The following is a 15,830-nucleotide window of genomic DNA, read 5'->3' on the forward strand; positions in this document are numbered from 1 at the left end:
TCAGCCACTAGACAACGCAAGTTGAAGATAGTGAAAGGACATTTATATCTTATCGATCTGATGCTACACAAGCTGCTTGGACCAAGGCCACCAGTGACCTTGCATCTCTTGTACATTCAAGGGCACAAAACAAATTATTTTTTACGAAGGCTGATTCTGGGCTGATGGAGATGCCTAGGGTAGGCTTCTGGCTCAGATTGGTCGCTGTAAGAGTCGAGTGCCATCTGCACATGCGCCAACAGCACGTAGCCTCATGAACCGGAACACATCTGCGCCAACTGCGCATGCGCCAATAGCGCATCTTTGTGCCAACCCGCGCATGCGCAGACGGCACGATTCAGCAAGGCGGGAAATCGCCAAGGAGGCGCACAGGAAGTGACCTAAACCTCAATTATCACTTCCCCTATTTAAGCCCAGCTTGGACACTGCCAAATTGCTGCATTATCTTCAGTCTCTCCTTGTTCCTGTGCTGTGTGTTATCTGTTTGGACTTGTTTTGACCCGGAACCCTAGTGACTACTCTTGCCTGCTTCCTGCCCTTGACTTCGGATTCGTATACTGACCATTCTTCTGCCTTGCCCTATTGTACTTTGGTGCCTGATTGGAACCGACCCCGGCTTGGAACTTGACCATTCTTCTGCTTTGCCCTTTTGTACTTCGTTGCCAGATTGGACTTGACCCCGGCTCGGACTTTGGATTGAGGCTTGCACGGTGCTCCACACCACCGGCACTCGTGCCACTCGGTGTCCGCCAGGTCTCTGTATAGATCCCCAGAGGCCTCAAGACCGGAGGTGCAAGGGAGGCCTCTTCACTACTACAGTCTCACCTCAGGTACGTGGCAGTCGCTCTCAATAAGCATCATCCCATATTGGGTCCATTATGGACTCTTCGGGCTCTCTTTGTACAGATAATCAACATATACTGAATGTCTTTTCTCAATTCTATGCATCACTGTATACCTCTAAAGCAACATATTCTGATGTTGACCTAGCAAGGTATCGCTCAGGTATAACTCTGGCTACCTTAGATGCGGCAGATGCCTTGGACCTAAAGGCCACTATTACTATCCAGGAGATTGAACAAGCACTTGCTAGTTTTCCAAATGGCAAGGTCCCTGGTCCTGATGGGTTGCCAATATAGGTCTATAAGAATTATAGACAGACAATCTATCCTGCCTCTTTTACTGCAAACTCTCAATGGAGCACTAGACTTGGGATGCCTCCCAAGCACTATGTATGAGTCCACTATTATTGTGCTTCCTAAAAAAACATGAAGACCCCCTCCAAACAGAATCCTATAGACCGATTTCACTGTTGAACAATTACGTTAAAATTCTAGCTAAGGTGCTGGCTAACAAATTGTCTAAGAAAATCTCATCTATTGTGTATCCAGATCAATCTGGTTTTCTACCTAAGAAATCCACTACTATTAACCTACGCATATCTGAACATGCAAGTACCTATAGACATTACTGGTAATAGAGCATTTCTGGCATGAGATAGTGTTGAATGGAGATACTTATGGGCCATTTTATCCGTATTTGGGCCTTGATTTGGTGCTTGGATACGTTTTCTATATCACACTCCCTCCGCTAAGATTAGGGTTAACAATGCCTTCTCCTCTGGCTTCTGTTTACAGAGGGGCACCAGACAAGGTTCCCCGCTTTCTCCACTACTGTTTGCATTGGCCTTTGAACCTTTATCTGCCATAATTAGACAGTCTCCAAATATTATAGGTTTTAAAAGTGGTTCGAAAGATAAACTCGCACTATATGCTGTTGACACCTTGCTTTTCTTGGCAGACACTCAGTCTTCCTTGCATAGTGTTATGGTACATCTGTCGGATTTTGCTATATATTCTGGTCTTTTAGTAAACTGGGACAAATCTAATATACTTCTTATAGACCCTTTACCAAACCCAAATTATATGTAGGACGCACCTCTAGAGCCCTACGGACCAGGTTTAGTGAGCATAAGAGGAATATTTTAAACAAAGTAGAAGATCATTCGCTACCAATACATTTCCTTAGGTTCCACAATCATAGTCCAGAGGGTTTGAGGGTGTTTGGCATCGAGTTGATTTCCTCAGATCTAGATGAGGGGAATAGATTCAAGAGATTATGCCTTAGAGAGGCATTCTGGATTTATTCCTTAAATAGCCTTTTTCCGATGGGACTCAATGAGGGGTTAGAATTAGCAACAGCATTGTAATTTTACACCCTTGCTAACCTTCATCCAATCTTACATTTCTTTTTTCTTAATGTTATTATCTATGTTTAATATTAATATTTTTTCAACATACATTATTTCCAGTGGTTATATACATTTATTCATCATCCTATATTCATTCCATTTTTTTTTATATACATTTATCTAATTGTTTTATTATCCATTCACATGTTAGTCTCCATTTTGCACATATTTCCTTTTAGTTTTCAGATTGGGTCTTGGACCCTCAGTTACGTTTTTAATGGGGCAGTGCTAGTCCTTGGATTCCTATTATTCATTATACAGTTTTATTACACTGATTTTTTCCCCATGTGTGTAAAACTTTGTCCAAGCATATGTCCCTTTAAGGTAATTTCCCATCATTGATGCATTTTGAGTGTTATTCTTATCATGATATATTCACTATGTGTGTTTTTATTTTTAAGTGTCTGTTTTGTATCATTCATCTATACTATGGGGGTTTATTTTATTATGTATACATTGTTTCTCTTGTTGCCAGTTCCATCCCTTGCAGAGGCCGTCTTGTCATTTAAATGACACATTCTGTTCCCCACTTGTCAGCTTGGGGCAGTGCGGACATGGCATGGTGGTCTGTCCTTTGCCTACACTGCCACAACCCGCTTCGCTGTCCGCTTTTTTCTTTTGCCGACAGGGGATACAAAATGTGGAGGCATGTTGCTATCCTCCTCCAGTTCCAAGTTTTTCAGGCAATGTGGCCTGTGGTGGATACTGAGGATTTTTTTTCATGCCGGCTACCCATTGATGGTTTTCGGGCCTGTTCACACGATGTCCGTTTTGTGTGCTGACCGGCTACGTACGCTGCTGCACTCAAAATGCATCCCAATGTATCCCTATGTGTTTTATGGGCTCCAGTTCTCACGTGCGCAGTCCGTTCAGCTTACGACAGAAAAAATACTGCATGTCACATTTTGTCAGGTCCGGAAACGGTCAGGAAACGCAAACGCGTCCAAAACGCGGCAAAAACGCACTGCAGCTAACATACTAACAGCCCCACTCCAGCCAAAAAAAAAAATATATATTATTTTTTTTTTACTTGTACGCATCAAAAACGCGGCCAAAACGCACTGCATCAGTATGCAGATCCGCACCTGATCAGGACCTGATCATGTGAACAGGCCCTTCAGCTGGTGTTGTTTAGACGAGTCTGCAGCAATGACCTGACGATTAGAGATTGGTTTTACGGTCCTATGTGACCAGCTTAGTGGATGACCGTGATTGGTCAACTTCTAAGACTTAAGAGCAGGGTGTTCCATAGGTTCTGATGAAAGGGGCGTTGCCTCAGAAATATGTAAACCCGTGGAATACTTGGGGGCAGCAGACTCTGGTTTAACATCAATACTCCAGCTCGCCTTTGTTCATGATTTAGTTTACCCATCCTCGTTACATGCCTGTTCTCTACAGTTGTTTGTAAGTAAGCCCTAGCTGTGTGCCTTTTTTTTATTAAATATGGTTTTACACTATGGAGGCGCTCCTTTTTGCTTTATCTTTACCAAACCCATTGACAGCTGATTTGTCTTGTATCCCCATATGCTCCTGAATTATAGTATATCTTGCTCAATTTGGTTCCCCCCTAAAATGTTTTTTAGGGGGGGAACCAGTATTTTTAGGGACCTTATTTGTAAACGAAAGCAGGCCCGACCGAAATTGGTGACCCTACAACAGGGTCGCCCATTAGGTCGATCGCGATCTACCAGTCGATCGCAAAGTGGACACTGGTAGATCGCGATAAGCTGCGTCCTGTCCTCCCGCCGTGGAGCTTTTCCTCTGGATCCCCGCTGCTCTCCCCATCTGTATGCAGCGGGGATCTGAGGAGAAGTGAAGGAAGCGCTTCGGCCGCAGGGGGGCGGAGGAGGGAGCAGCTGTCACAGCAGCATGGCCGAGCAGTGAGGAGACGGAGACGCTCGGCCAGGATCTCACACCCGATGGCTCTCCTCACCGCTCGGCCATGCTGCTGTGACAGCGGCTCCCTCCTCCGCCCCCTTCCCCCTGCCGGCTCTAGGGCTTCCTTCACTTCTCCTCAAAACCCCACTGCATACAGACAGGGGAGAGCAGCGGGGATCCAGAGGAAAACCTGCGGGCTGAGCCCCCCTCTGTGCCTGGCCGAGCGGCAGAGGATCGGTACATATCAGTGATATGTTCCGATCCTCTGTGCAGAGCAAACGCTGGAGCAATCAGCTGATCACTCCAGTGTTTGTAAATAACTATGGACACATAGTACTATGTGTCCCCAGTTATGAAAGTGCTTTACATCACTTCCTGTTCATTAATGCGTTTCTCAATGGGGAGTAGCACTCTGTACAAATTTTTGCAGATCGCACTGGGCCGGAACGCAGGCACTAATGTGCCATTGACTTCAATGCACTGCCACGCCCCCTCCCACCCCTGAATGTAGGTTTTTTTAATTGGTAGATCTCATTGAGTTTGTCATTTGAAAAGTAGATCTCCAGATAAAACTTGTGGGCGCCATGCCATACAAAGACCTAAGGATTTGGGAGGATTAACTCTCCCTAAACCTTGGCTTTAATTTCTTGCCTCCTAATTATATAATTTCTCTGGCTGGGGGTGCGAGGCGATGCATGCACAATTGTTTCGTTCTCTTCAGTATCTTTTTGATGGCTATGACCCTTTGGAGATGGACTTGTCCTGTAAAAAGTTTTCCCATCTTGCCACATTCGTTTTATTGGGACGTGTATGGGAGACGGCTAAACGACGCCTACATACTTTGGGGCATACTAGATTTACTCCAATTTGCAACAATGGTAGGCTTCCAGAGCTCCTCATACTGCAGGGTTTCAGGAATTGGTGGCGGGCGGGGTGCATAAAGTCACTCAGATGTATGATGATAAAATCCTTTGTTCCTTCCAACAACTGCAATCCCAATTTGGATAGCCTCCAACAGCCTTTTATCAATATTTGCAACTCAGACATTCTCTGACTTTCCAATTTGGTAGCGCCTCTCCACACGGATACCCTTGTTGCCGCCTGCAATACTAAAGGGTATTATTTCTCATCTATATATCTGCCTATTAACCAACTCAACACTACAATCCCCTTTGAGTGTCAGGAGTAAGTGGGAGAATGACCTAGGCCCTATTACAGACGACGACTGGAGGGGTGCTGTGAGTGGTGTTCTCTCTGTGTCTTTGTCCACGTCTCATAGAACGAATCTGAATTGTTTATAAACTTACTCTTATAACTTATTATACCTCATTCATATTTTAGTGTCATCTTTCTTTGTTTATTCATGCAGAGTCACATTTTATAGAGATGGTCTTATCAACTTATTTATTTGCCATACAATCTTGCTACAATTTCTTACAGGTTTTAAGTGTTGCCAGCACTATCTACTTTATTAATTGTATTGGCTTTGAAAATGTATTTATTTCTGTTTGTCATCTAGTTGTCATATATTGCTATTTCACAATTTTCTTCATCTCGTTCCTATTATTCTTACTATTTTAATATCTGTGGACAAGAATTAGTGTAGTTCTTTCTCCAAAGGATTGTACTAATGATCATGCAGTCCAAATTATTATTATTATTAAAGTGACATTAAACCCTCAGATTTTTTAACATAAAACACTACTGTAATGTGTGCCTTACGTAATCCATGGTTGTTTCCCTTCTCTTTGCTGCTCTTCCTTTTAAATCTGTATCTGTTCTCATGCTGGACAGAACTTCTATTTTGCAGCAGACTACCTTGTCTCTGAAAGGGATACATGGTGTCTGTGTGTTGGTTTGAAACCTGAGCCAGCACTACAGGAAGAGGCAACCAGCTGCAAAAGGGAAGTTCCCCCCAAGCATGAGAAGACATGAGGATTTAAAAGGAAGAGCAGCAAAGAGAAGGGAAACAGCCATGGATTACAGTAAGGTACACATTACAGTATTGGTTTATGTTAAAAAATCTGAGGGTTTAATGTCACTTTAAGTCAATTGTAATAGAACTTTTATCCAGCCCATTGCAATTCAAGCCAGATATCCCTGAATATATACCAATTACCAGTAGTCTGTCATTTTTGTTATCCTTTTGTTATCCCTTTATTGATTACCCTCATCTTCCAACAATTTCTGACTGGATATTTTTGATGAAAAAAATATTATTTATTTTACTTAATTTTTGGGTTCCCTCTTCTTTTGCCAATATCATTTTTCCAAAAACGTTTTCTTAGGCCTCATTCACACTGCCGCGCATACGTGCGTATTGTACCATATGCAACATATGCAAATAGCTCCATACACATAGCCGCGTATGGAGCCGTATATTTACTTAGCGTAAAAATGCGCAAAAACAGAATGGAACAGAGATGCGTCCGGGCAGAGTATTTCCGCATATTTTACGCACATACGCATGTTTACGCAGATATAAGCGCGTATACAGTTCATTCAATTTCTATTAGGAATGATGCACCCTGGGAATGCAAATAGTGCACGCATATACGCACATATATACGCGCATATACGCAATATACAATTTTGCTCTTGCGTTGTGTGTGAATGAGGCCTTACACATGGATTTACAAACACTTATTTTCATTAGAAAGCCTGTCTGTCTACAAGTATTTTCCTGTTGTGGCTTGTAATTTGTGCCCCCAGTTGTTTATAGAAGTATAGTTGTCTCTGTAAGGTTTGAAAAATGGTAGATCCTGAAACATATTGTCTAAAGACCAGACCTTGAAGAAGACACCAGAGCCTTGATACACAGGCACGAGGATTCTGCTGCAACACTTTCAGGTGGGTGCCTTGCTCTGCCTTACCAGTGCCTTCTCAGTTTTCAGAGGAATCCCACCTAGACTACAGCCTGACCCCTGGCCAAAACAGGTCTAGTATACATCTGCCAGAGGCTGCAACAGAGCCAGTCATCTCTACCTCTTGTAAGTGCAAAATTGTTTTTAAGCCTATGATCATGGTGTTTTCTCAGTTGATGCACTAGTGATGCACCCAATGTAATTTCCTTACGTATCTCTACATATGTGGTTTTCCCTGCCATGTTTTACATTGGTGCGGCCATACTACTGTTAAGCTCATATGGACCTTTCACTTACTAACTGCTGGTGGTTATCAAGCTTGCTGGGACCCGATATATAGAGCCATAAGACCTTGGAGTAGTGGATGCACATTTGAACTTTGTATGTGTTTTTTGTAGGGCTACAGTGCCTCAGCTGGACAGAAAGTTAAGTACTGTAACATTTTAGTACCAAGTACTACCAACACAATACCTCAGTACCATCAACTAGACTTTAACCTTTATGAAATTAATTTACCACTTTTAACAAGAAAATGGTATATCAATGAGCTGATGAGCCAAACAACTGGGTTGCCTCACTCCCTGGCAAAACTGTTTTAATGCTGTTATACAGCGAGCTGCAGGATTTCTCATAAGTGTTTAACCTTTTTTTGGGGGATATACTTTGGTAGAACCCCTAAAGTACGGTTAAAGGTTGCCATCCTGCAGTAAAGGTCAACTATTGAGAAAAAATGTTCTTACCTTTATAAATATTCAAAGTGATGTTACGAACTGCAACCCTAACCATGTGCTCTGGATGATTGAAGAATTTGATAGCCTCTGTGTACAATGCAAAATCATTGGTGTGCTGGGAAATAAAATAAAAAATGTTAAAATGTGTTGAAGCAAAAATAAAATTTATTACAGTTTATCAAACTCTAAAGCCCCATTCACACCTGTGAATTGGGGCCGGAACTCCAAGTCTCACGAACTCATCCATGAGACTCATGTGCTCTCCTGTTGCTAGGAGGCGATGTATAACACAAGAGCAGTGGTCACCCCCCACAGATGTTGAAATGTATTTAGACAGGCTGCAATTACCTGCAGATGACAGGCACGTGGACACAGATAGTCTGCATTCAGGTGCAGTCATGCATGGGTAATCATAGGCTATTCACCTAATTGTAGGTGGTGGCACTTGTTATTGGATTATACAGAGCCTCCTGCTTGCAGGAGATTGCACAAGTCTCACATAGGAATTTATGAGACTCAGCGATCTGGCCCCATTTGCAGGTGAAAATGGGGCTTGATATATCATATCCTCTTTTTAAAAGCCATTTTCAAAAGGGGCTTAAACCTGTAAAATCATATCTTAAAGATGAGTTTACTCCTTATTGAGGCAATGTAAAATCATAGATGTAAGCATCAACCACACATTATTCTATTATTCATACTACACTACTAGAAATCTCTTTAAAAAGTGTACTTCAACTTTTGTAGCCACATAACTATTTTATATTTATTAAATGTTCTTATTCATATAGCACAACTTAAAAAAAATAGCCGCTTACACATTGCTTGCTCTATTTTGAAAGAAATGTTTCTCTAAACTGAATATTCCTCTGGAATACAAGGGGGCTAGGGAGGTTAATGTTTACCACAGTTAACCCTGCTCTGTACTGTCCTGGCAGATCTGACTACCAGTTGTAAACTATATTTGAACACTATAAGTTCTAACAAAGGTTTAACGTTCTAGATGCATTGTATGTTGCTGAGAGAACGGTCACAATGTCCCTAGTCTTTCTATGGGGGCAGTCAAAATTTTCTGTCATTTTGAAACTGTAGAGAGAAGCTTGGAGTCCGTCCAAAGACCTGCTTCACAGAAATTCAGGTGCTCCAGCTGGGTGTTCCAGCGCTACAGGAACAGCCAAATCACCCAAAGCTCAAAAGGATGTTGATCGGGAGACTACATTTTGACATCCAAGTCCCCGGCACCAAGAGGGTGCCCAGGACACCTTCCCTGACTGACAGGTTGGCATTCATCATGAGAATCCATGAAAAGACAGGAAGGAATTTTCCCCGACTTCTGAGCCACATTCTTGAAGTATTAAAGCGACACAAAACCCTCAGCTTTTTTCACCTTATACACATCTACACAATGAACATTCTCCAAGGCCACATCCATTTATGTTTTAAAATAAAGTCTTACTATTTGAATTAGGGATGCAACGATACAGGTTTTTCTGTATCAAGTATGAGCACCAATATTTTTTTTTTTGATACTCGCCCATGCTGAGTACCGATGCCGTGTGCCCCGATTATCAGGAAGTCGGTCCGCGGATCACGACCGTTGCCCGGCTTCATGATTGCCTGTGAAGCCGGTGTTCTAGCAAAAGAACACAGGCCTCACTTGCAGGGGCTGCCTGGCTTCCTGACCAATCAGGAAGCCTGGACGCGCAATATGATGCGACGCTCAGCTTCCTGATTGGAAAGGAAGCCAGCTCCATGCTCCCTTAGATCCCACTCTGACCAGAAGTTCTGGTATCGGAGGTAAGTATTGGAGCATTTGGGCGAGTACAACTACTCGCCCAAATACTCTGTATCGGTGCGTCCCTAATTTTAATCCCTTTAGAAAGTCCGCTGTGTTCGTTCCCGTGGCTCTTCTCTCCAGTCACACTTCCTGTCCTTTAGTAAGAGCCGTGCACATTGATTCTGGTCACATGCACATCCTTCTTTGCCTACAACTCCCATGCGGCAGAGAGTAATCATCCCTCACTGCACACAGCTGCCTCCTCCCCCTCTTCTCACTATACACACTGTGACAGTTTCACTGCTTGTTAACTCCTCTGCAATGCTCTGATCAATCACATTTGCAACAAATCTACAACAAACATCAAGTTCACCACAATCTACACAGAAAAACAATGTTATTTCAAATGTAGGAGCTGTATCCTCTGAGACTGTGTGACCAGATTCAGCATGTGAGCTGAAACTCAGAAGAAAATATGAGGCTGGTGACATCTCACATGCTGAACTTCCTCAGAAAGTTTGTGATCACAATCAGCTCACCCCACACTCCCTCCTTGGCAAGCCAGGAGGAGAGAAATCAAAGATCATATATTAGTGTGGGAGAGAAACATATCCTGTTGCTTAAGAAATCCCAGCTCCTTGCAGAGTCTAGAGGGGAGGATTTGTGAGTGGAGACTTAGAAAACACGCCCTCAGCATGTTGTAGTCCTTCACATGAATTAGCACAGAGGGTGGCTACTTTTCAGCACACATAGTGACCATGGAGAAGAAAAGTAGCCACCCTCTGGTAGGACGTTGTGGATGGAGAAAAATAAAATAGATTTTGGAGCATTAAGAGATGAACAATGACAAAAAGTTGCGCAGTAATTTATTATTTATCAAATAAAAGCTATTTTTATTATTTAATTTTTGAGTTTAGTGTCGCTTTAAGCCAGGGACAGCCTGGTCCTCGGTACCAGACAAATTGGTCTGTCCAAGGACTGGACTGATTTGTCCCATGGTGAAAGAATATTGTGTTGTAGGGGTCTGGAGAGAATCTGGGCAAATGGAAATACATCAAAGGAGGCTACCACCAACCCAGGACTCTCATTCAGAAGTAAAGAATCGGGCGACTAATGGACTGAATAATACAAGTCTGGGAGAGTTTATAATTTCTCCTGGGGAAAAAAACTCCAGCTTGTTCTGTGTCTAGGAGTAGACCTAGATATTTCAAGGGAAGATTTGATTCCAGCACTAATTTATGGAGGTGCAAGATCCAGCCAACCAACTGCAAGGTCTGGGCAGACAGGGCTATGTTGTCCACCAGAACTTGAGGCAAATGTTCCCTCAGTAGGAGGTCATCTAGCTACCCTACAACTGGATTATTACAAGAGCACAGCAAGGCTAGTACTAGAGCCAGCACCTTGATGAATGCCTGAGGTGCAAAAGATGAACCAAATATCAGAACCACACAACTAAAACTGCAGAGTCTTTACAGCAAAGAGTAGATATCAGCAGAGATACAGTGCTCGAAGGTCACTTCAGGAGGCGAGGGCACAATGATTCCACGCTGTAGACATCGGCCACATATGTAGACACGCTGCAAGCAGCACTGGAGTCATTAGTGGAGTACCTGGACCAGCAGGACTGTTCCCCATGTGTCTAGAACAAAGCAAAAAATCCATCCTGCTCTTTTTACACAATACCATGTATATCCAACAAAGAATGGCCAGCAAACCAAAAGTTGAGGACCTCTAATTTTTACTAAGGTCTTTACTGAAGTAAAGAGAGCATGGAGAACGCACAACATTCCACATAGTAGATGATGTAAGCACAGGATTAACCCTCTCATGGTGAAACTGGCAGAAGGCTGGGATTTTAACCCTTTCGCTGCCAAGCCCTCCGGAAAAAATTTCAAATCAGCTGGCCAAGCCATTTTTGCATTTTTTGCAATTTTTTCCTATTGATTTGATTTTCAGCTGCTGGGTTGCTAGCGTTTGTAAAAGACCCCCCAAACCATATATTTTCTGAAGCGCAGGCCCGGTAGAATAAAAAGATGGTGATACTAAATTTGTAGGCTCTGAGATAATTGCGCAAATGTTTCTCAAATGAATATTAAACCGATAAAAATACACCATTCGGGGGGCGTGGCCAGCGCTTGGGACGGATGGCTGCTTGAGGCCGAGCTCCGTGCCCGAGCAGACGGCGGACCGTAACAACCACCGCATCGGGACCCGGCATCATCTCCCCACTTACCCCGACCATCTCAGGGGCAGGTCCGGACATGTCCCGGAAGAAAAAATCCGCCGCCCGGCCGCAGAAAATGACGGCTTTCTTCAATCCATCGGGCCGTAAGCCGCAGCAAAATGGCGCCGGCCTGCAGCACTCCACGCCGATCACCTCCCACTTGGATGATAGAGGGGTCCGGGACTCGGATTATGACCACCGGCCTGAAGGTAAGAGCTACCCAGGCCCCGAGAAGCCTCCTAGACAGCCGCAGAGCCCACCATCCTCCCAGGCTTCACACAAGTCCTCATCGATCACCTCGGGCAGCCCAGAAAAAAATCGAGGCCGCGGCTTTCAGGCCTAGACCACCAGGGGGAGATAGGAGAGCCCTGCTCACCTGTCCAGGGATGCTACCAGAGAACTAGTGACACCTATTAACTCGTTCCCCACCGCAGACAAGCCTCTGTCGAATTCTACACTGAAGGATATGTTTGTGTCACTGCGCACCACTATCCACCTCTGACATGCAACAGCTTGCTAGGCAATTTAAAGCGGAAGTGCAAGAGGTGGTGGGCAGAGTCTCCCACATTGAGGAGAAGCTGGGGGAGTTCGCCTCTAATTTCAACGAATTAGTGGATGCTCATAATGACAGGGAAGACGACATAATATGGCTCAAGTCTAAAATGGCAGATTTGGAAGATCGTAATCGCAGAAACAATCTCAAGATCAGAGGCATTCCGGAGTCGGTTGGCCAACCTGAACTAACTGGATACGTTCAAACAATGTTCAAGGCGATCTTACCTACGCTCTCAGACTCTGAACTAGTTATTGATCGCATCCATAGACTGCCCAAACCGTCCCACCTGCCTGACAAGTTGCCACGGGACACTCTGATGCGCATCCACTTCTATCACATCAAGGACAAAATCATGAAAGCAGCCAGGCTTTCCTCCTTGCCATCGGACTATGCAAAACTACAGCTGTATGCGGACCTCTCGCAGCACACTCTCTCGCTCCGCCGGAAACTGCAGCCCATCACGGAGCCACTCAGGAACCAAAATATACACTACAAGTGGGGCTATCCAACCAAGCTTTTGATATCCATGGACGACACCACGTATTCCATAATCTCCCTAGACCAGGGTTTGGCCCTGTTGAACCAATGGGGGATATCCCCTGCCCCAGAAGCTCCGATCAAGGACCGCCATGCATCGACGGACCCGGGGGAGGATTGGAACCTGGTGGCTCGGAAACGCAAATCCACCCCACAGACCTGAGAGGTCGGGAGGGCCCTTTCTGCCTCAGATCCGCCGTCTGTAATGGCCACACACTCTAACCCCCACCACAGCGCAGTACCAGATACTGCCTCTTGTTCCATTTTTTGGAACGCTTATTTTTACGGAACTAGTGAACTGCTTTGTTTTTGTTTTTCTTCTTTCTGCTCTGCCTACCACTATGTGCCTCTGCCACCTGCCTAAGACTAGTAACATCGACCGACCTACCACTTCCCCACTTGGCGGACTATAACTGACCTGGACATCCTTAGATACTGCCGGACACCATGAGCCTCACACTTCTTTCTCTCAACGCCAAAGGCCTGAACCACCCGGCCAAAAGAAGGTCTCTATGGAAAGAAGCAGTGTCCCTGGAAGCAGATATCCTCTGTGTTCAAGAAACCCACTTTTGCACCGACCGGCCCCCGCACTGCTCCCACAACTTATTTCCTCACATCTTGTGTGCCAACGGACCGCGGAAGAAGGCCGGAGTGATGATAGCGATCAAGAACACTGTTTCCTTCTTGCTTCTTGACTCTGTGATCGATGAGGCGGGACGTTACATTGTTTTGGTTTGCTCCATCAACTCGGTGCACTACACCATTGTCAACGTATACGCACCCAACACGCACCAACCACGGTTTCTGACCAAGGTCCTCAAGAAAAAGTCCTCCATACAGAAAGGCTCTCTCCTAGTCGCTGGAGACTTTAACCTTGTACCTGATCGCCAGCTAGATTCTACCAAGCCCTCCAGCCGCAACCTCCCCTCGCTTCAGCCCTGGCTCCATAAAGAGAACCTGTTCGACGTATGGAGATGCCAACATGCCTCGGAAAAGGACTTCACATTCCACTCATCAGCTCATAACTCATACTCCAGGATTGACCTATTCGCAGTGGACAGAGGTCTTCTTCCCAGAGTACTGCGGTCTACTATCCACGGCATTACCTGGTCTGACCACGCTCCGATCACTATACGCCTTTCGGAGACCCAACCCTACACCTCAACATATGTATGGCGCAACAATGTATCTTTGCTCCGCAAACCCGAGAACATTCTGAAGATAACTAAGGATCTACAGGAATTTTTTGAGCTCAACGCACCAACCTCCCTTGACCCGTTCAACCTGTGGAATGCGCATAAGGCCTACGTGCGTGGCCTCCTTCTGAAGATCAGAGCCAGGGCGCGGAGACAAGGTAAGCAGAGAATCGACCACCTTCTAACCCAAATTCGGTCCCTAGATACTCAAAACAAATCCTGCCCCGACCCACAACACCTCTCCACCTTGAACAAGCTGAGATTCGAATTGAGACTGCTTTTGACAGACCAATTCGAGGCGAGCTCTTTTAAGTTCAAAGCTCACTTTTATTCTTGCGGCAACAGACCCGGTAAACTCTTAGCCCGTAGACTTAAACAGACCCGCGCTGCATCCAAGATACCGTACTTATTCCACCCAGTCTCTAATCATAAGATGTGGCACCCTCAAGACATAGCTGACTCCTTTAGCTTGTATTATAGCAAACTATACAACCTCAAGGATGACACCTCGATTCCACAACCCACGTCCTCGGACATAGTGTCATACTTAGAATCCCTACGCCTGCCTCATCTCACGGAATCTCAGCTTGCTCGGGTCAATGCTCCTTTCTCCCCAACCGAACTAGCTAATACTATTAACAATATGCCAAAGGGCAAATCTCCAGGCCCGGATGGGTTTTCCAACGAATATTACCAGATTTTCCAAAAAACCCTGACCCCATTTTTATTGAAGGTGTTCGACGCTGCTGCTGCCTTGGGATCTTTTCCTCCAGAGATGTTGAAAGCCCTCATTGTGACTATACCTAAACCAGGTAAGACACCGGATTCCCCCCAAAATTTTCGCCCCATTTCCCTGCTAAACTGTGACCTTAAAATATATGCCAAACTTTTGGCACAACGCCTGACTGATGTAATCCCGACGCTGGTCAAGCCAGACCAAACGGGGTTCACTAAGGGACGTGAAGCTCCTGATGCCACGAGACGAGTGATAAATATCATCCATAAGGCGTGGGCCTCTGGGGTTCCTTCTCTGCTTCTGGCACTAGATGCGGAGAAGGCGTTCGACAGGGACCACTGGTCATACCTGCGCCAGGTTTTGACCAAATTTGGATTTGTAGGCCACATCTTTTCAGCTATAACAGCCCTTTACTCGTGCCCGTCGGCCCAGGTGTTCACGTCAGGTACTCTGTCAAGCCCGTTCCAAATTACCAATGGGACTAGGCAGAGGTGCCCTCTTTCACTCCTGATATTTAATTTATCCATAGAGCCCTTCACTGAATCGATTAGAATGAACCCGCAGATAACTGGAATCTCAGTAGCACATCACTCCCACAAGATCAACCTGTTCGCGGACGATGTCCTATTAATGCTATCGAATCCCGTGTCTTCCCTGCGGGAAGTCTCCCGTGTTATTCACTTGTATGCCTCTGTGTCATATTATAAGGTAAATGTTGCCAAATCTCAAATCTTGAATCTAGGGATGGATGCGGAGACCATGGAGACCATAAAAGCCCCACAGCCCTAAGACCATAAAAGCCCAAACGCACTATCACTGGCCTGATCCGGGCATTGTATATTTGGGAGTCACCATACCCAGCGCTATGTCTGAGCTGTTCCAACACAATTTTCCCCCATTTTTGGAGAGGCTTAGGAAGGAGCTGGTAGCTCTGGGTAAGAAGACTCTGTCATGGTCCGCGAGACTGGCATAGTTTAAAATGCTATTTCTGCCCCAACTCTTATACCTCTTTCGTACAGTGATCCCCCGTTGGTACTTTACAGCCCTACAGTCCTGCCTCAAAGACTTCGTGTGGCAGGG

General features: G+C 45.1%; 1 protein-coding gene across 1 annotated transcript in view; it reads right to left on the minus strand.

The window, feature by feature from the left end:
• Positions 1 to 2,024: 2,024 nt before the first annotated feature.
• LOC108796011 (protein CLEC16A-like) overlaps positions 2,025 to 15,830 on the minus strand; it is a 43,451-nt gene continuing 29,645 nt past the window's right edge. The window contains exons 5-6 of the mRNA XM_018567375.1: positions 7,734 to 7,839; positions 2,025 to 2,089 (exon numbers count right to left, since the gene is read on the minus strand). Of these exons, the coding sequence (XP_018422877.1) occupies positions 2,025 to 2,089; positions 7,734 to 7,839 (171 nt within the window). The remainder of the gene's footprint in view (positions 2,090 to 7,733; positions 7,840 to 15,830) is intronic.

Source organism: Nanorana parkeri, unplaced genomic scaffold (genome assembly GCF_000935625.1).
Source record: "Nanorana parkeri isolate BGI_ZX_2015 unplaced genomic scaffold, ASM93562v1 scaffold1038, whole genome shotgun sequence".
Lineage (NCBI taxonomy): Eukaryota > Metazoa > Chordata > Amphibia > Anura > Dicroglossidae > Nanorana > Nanorana parkeri.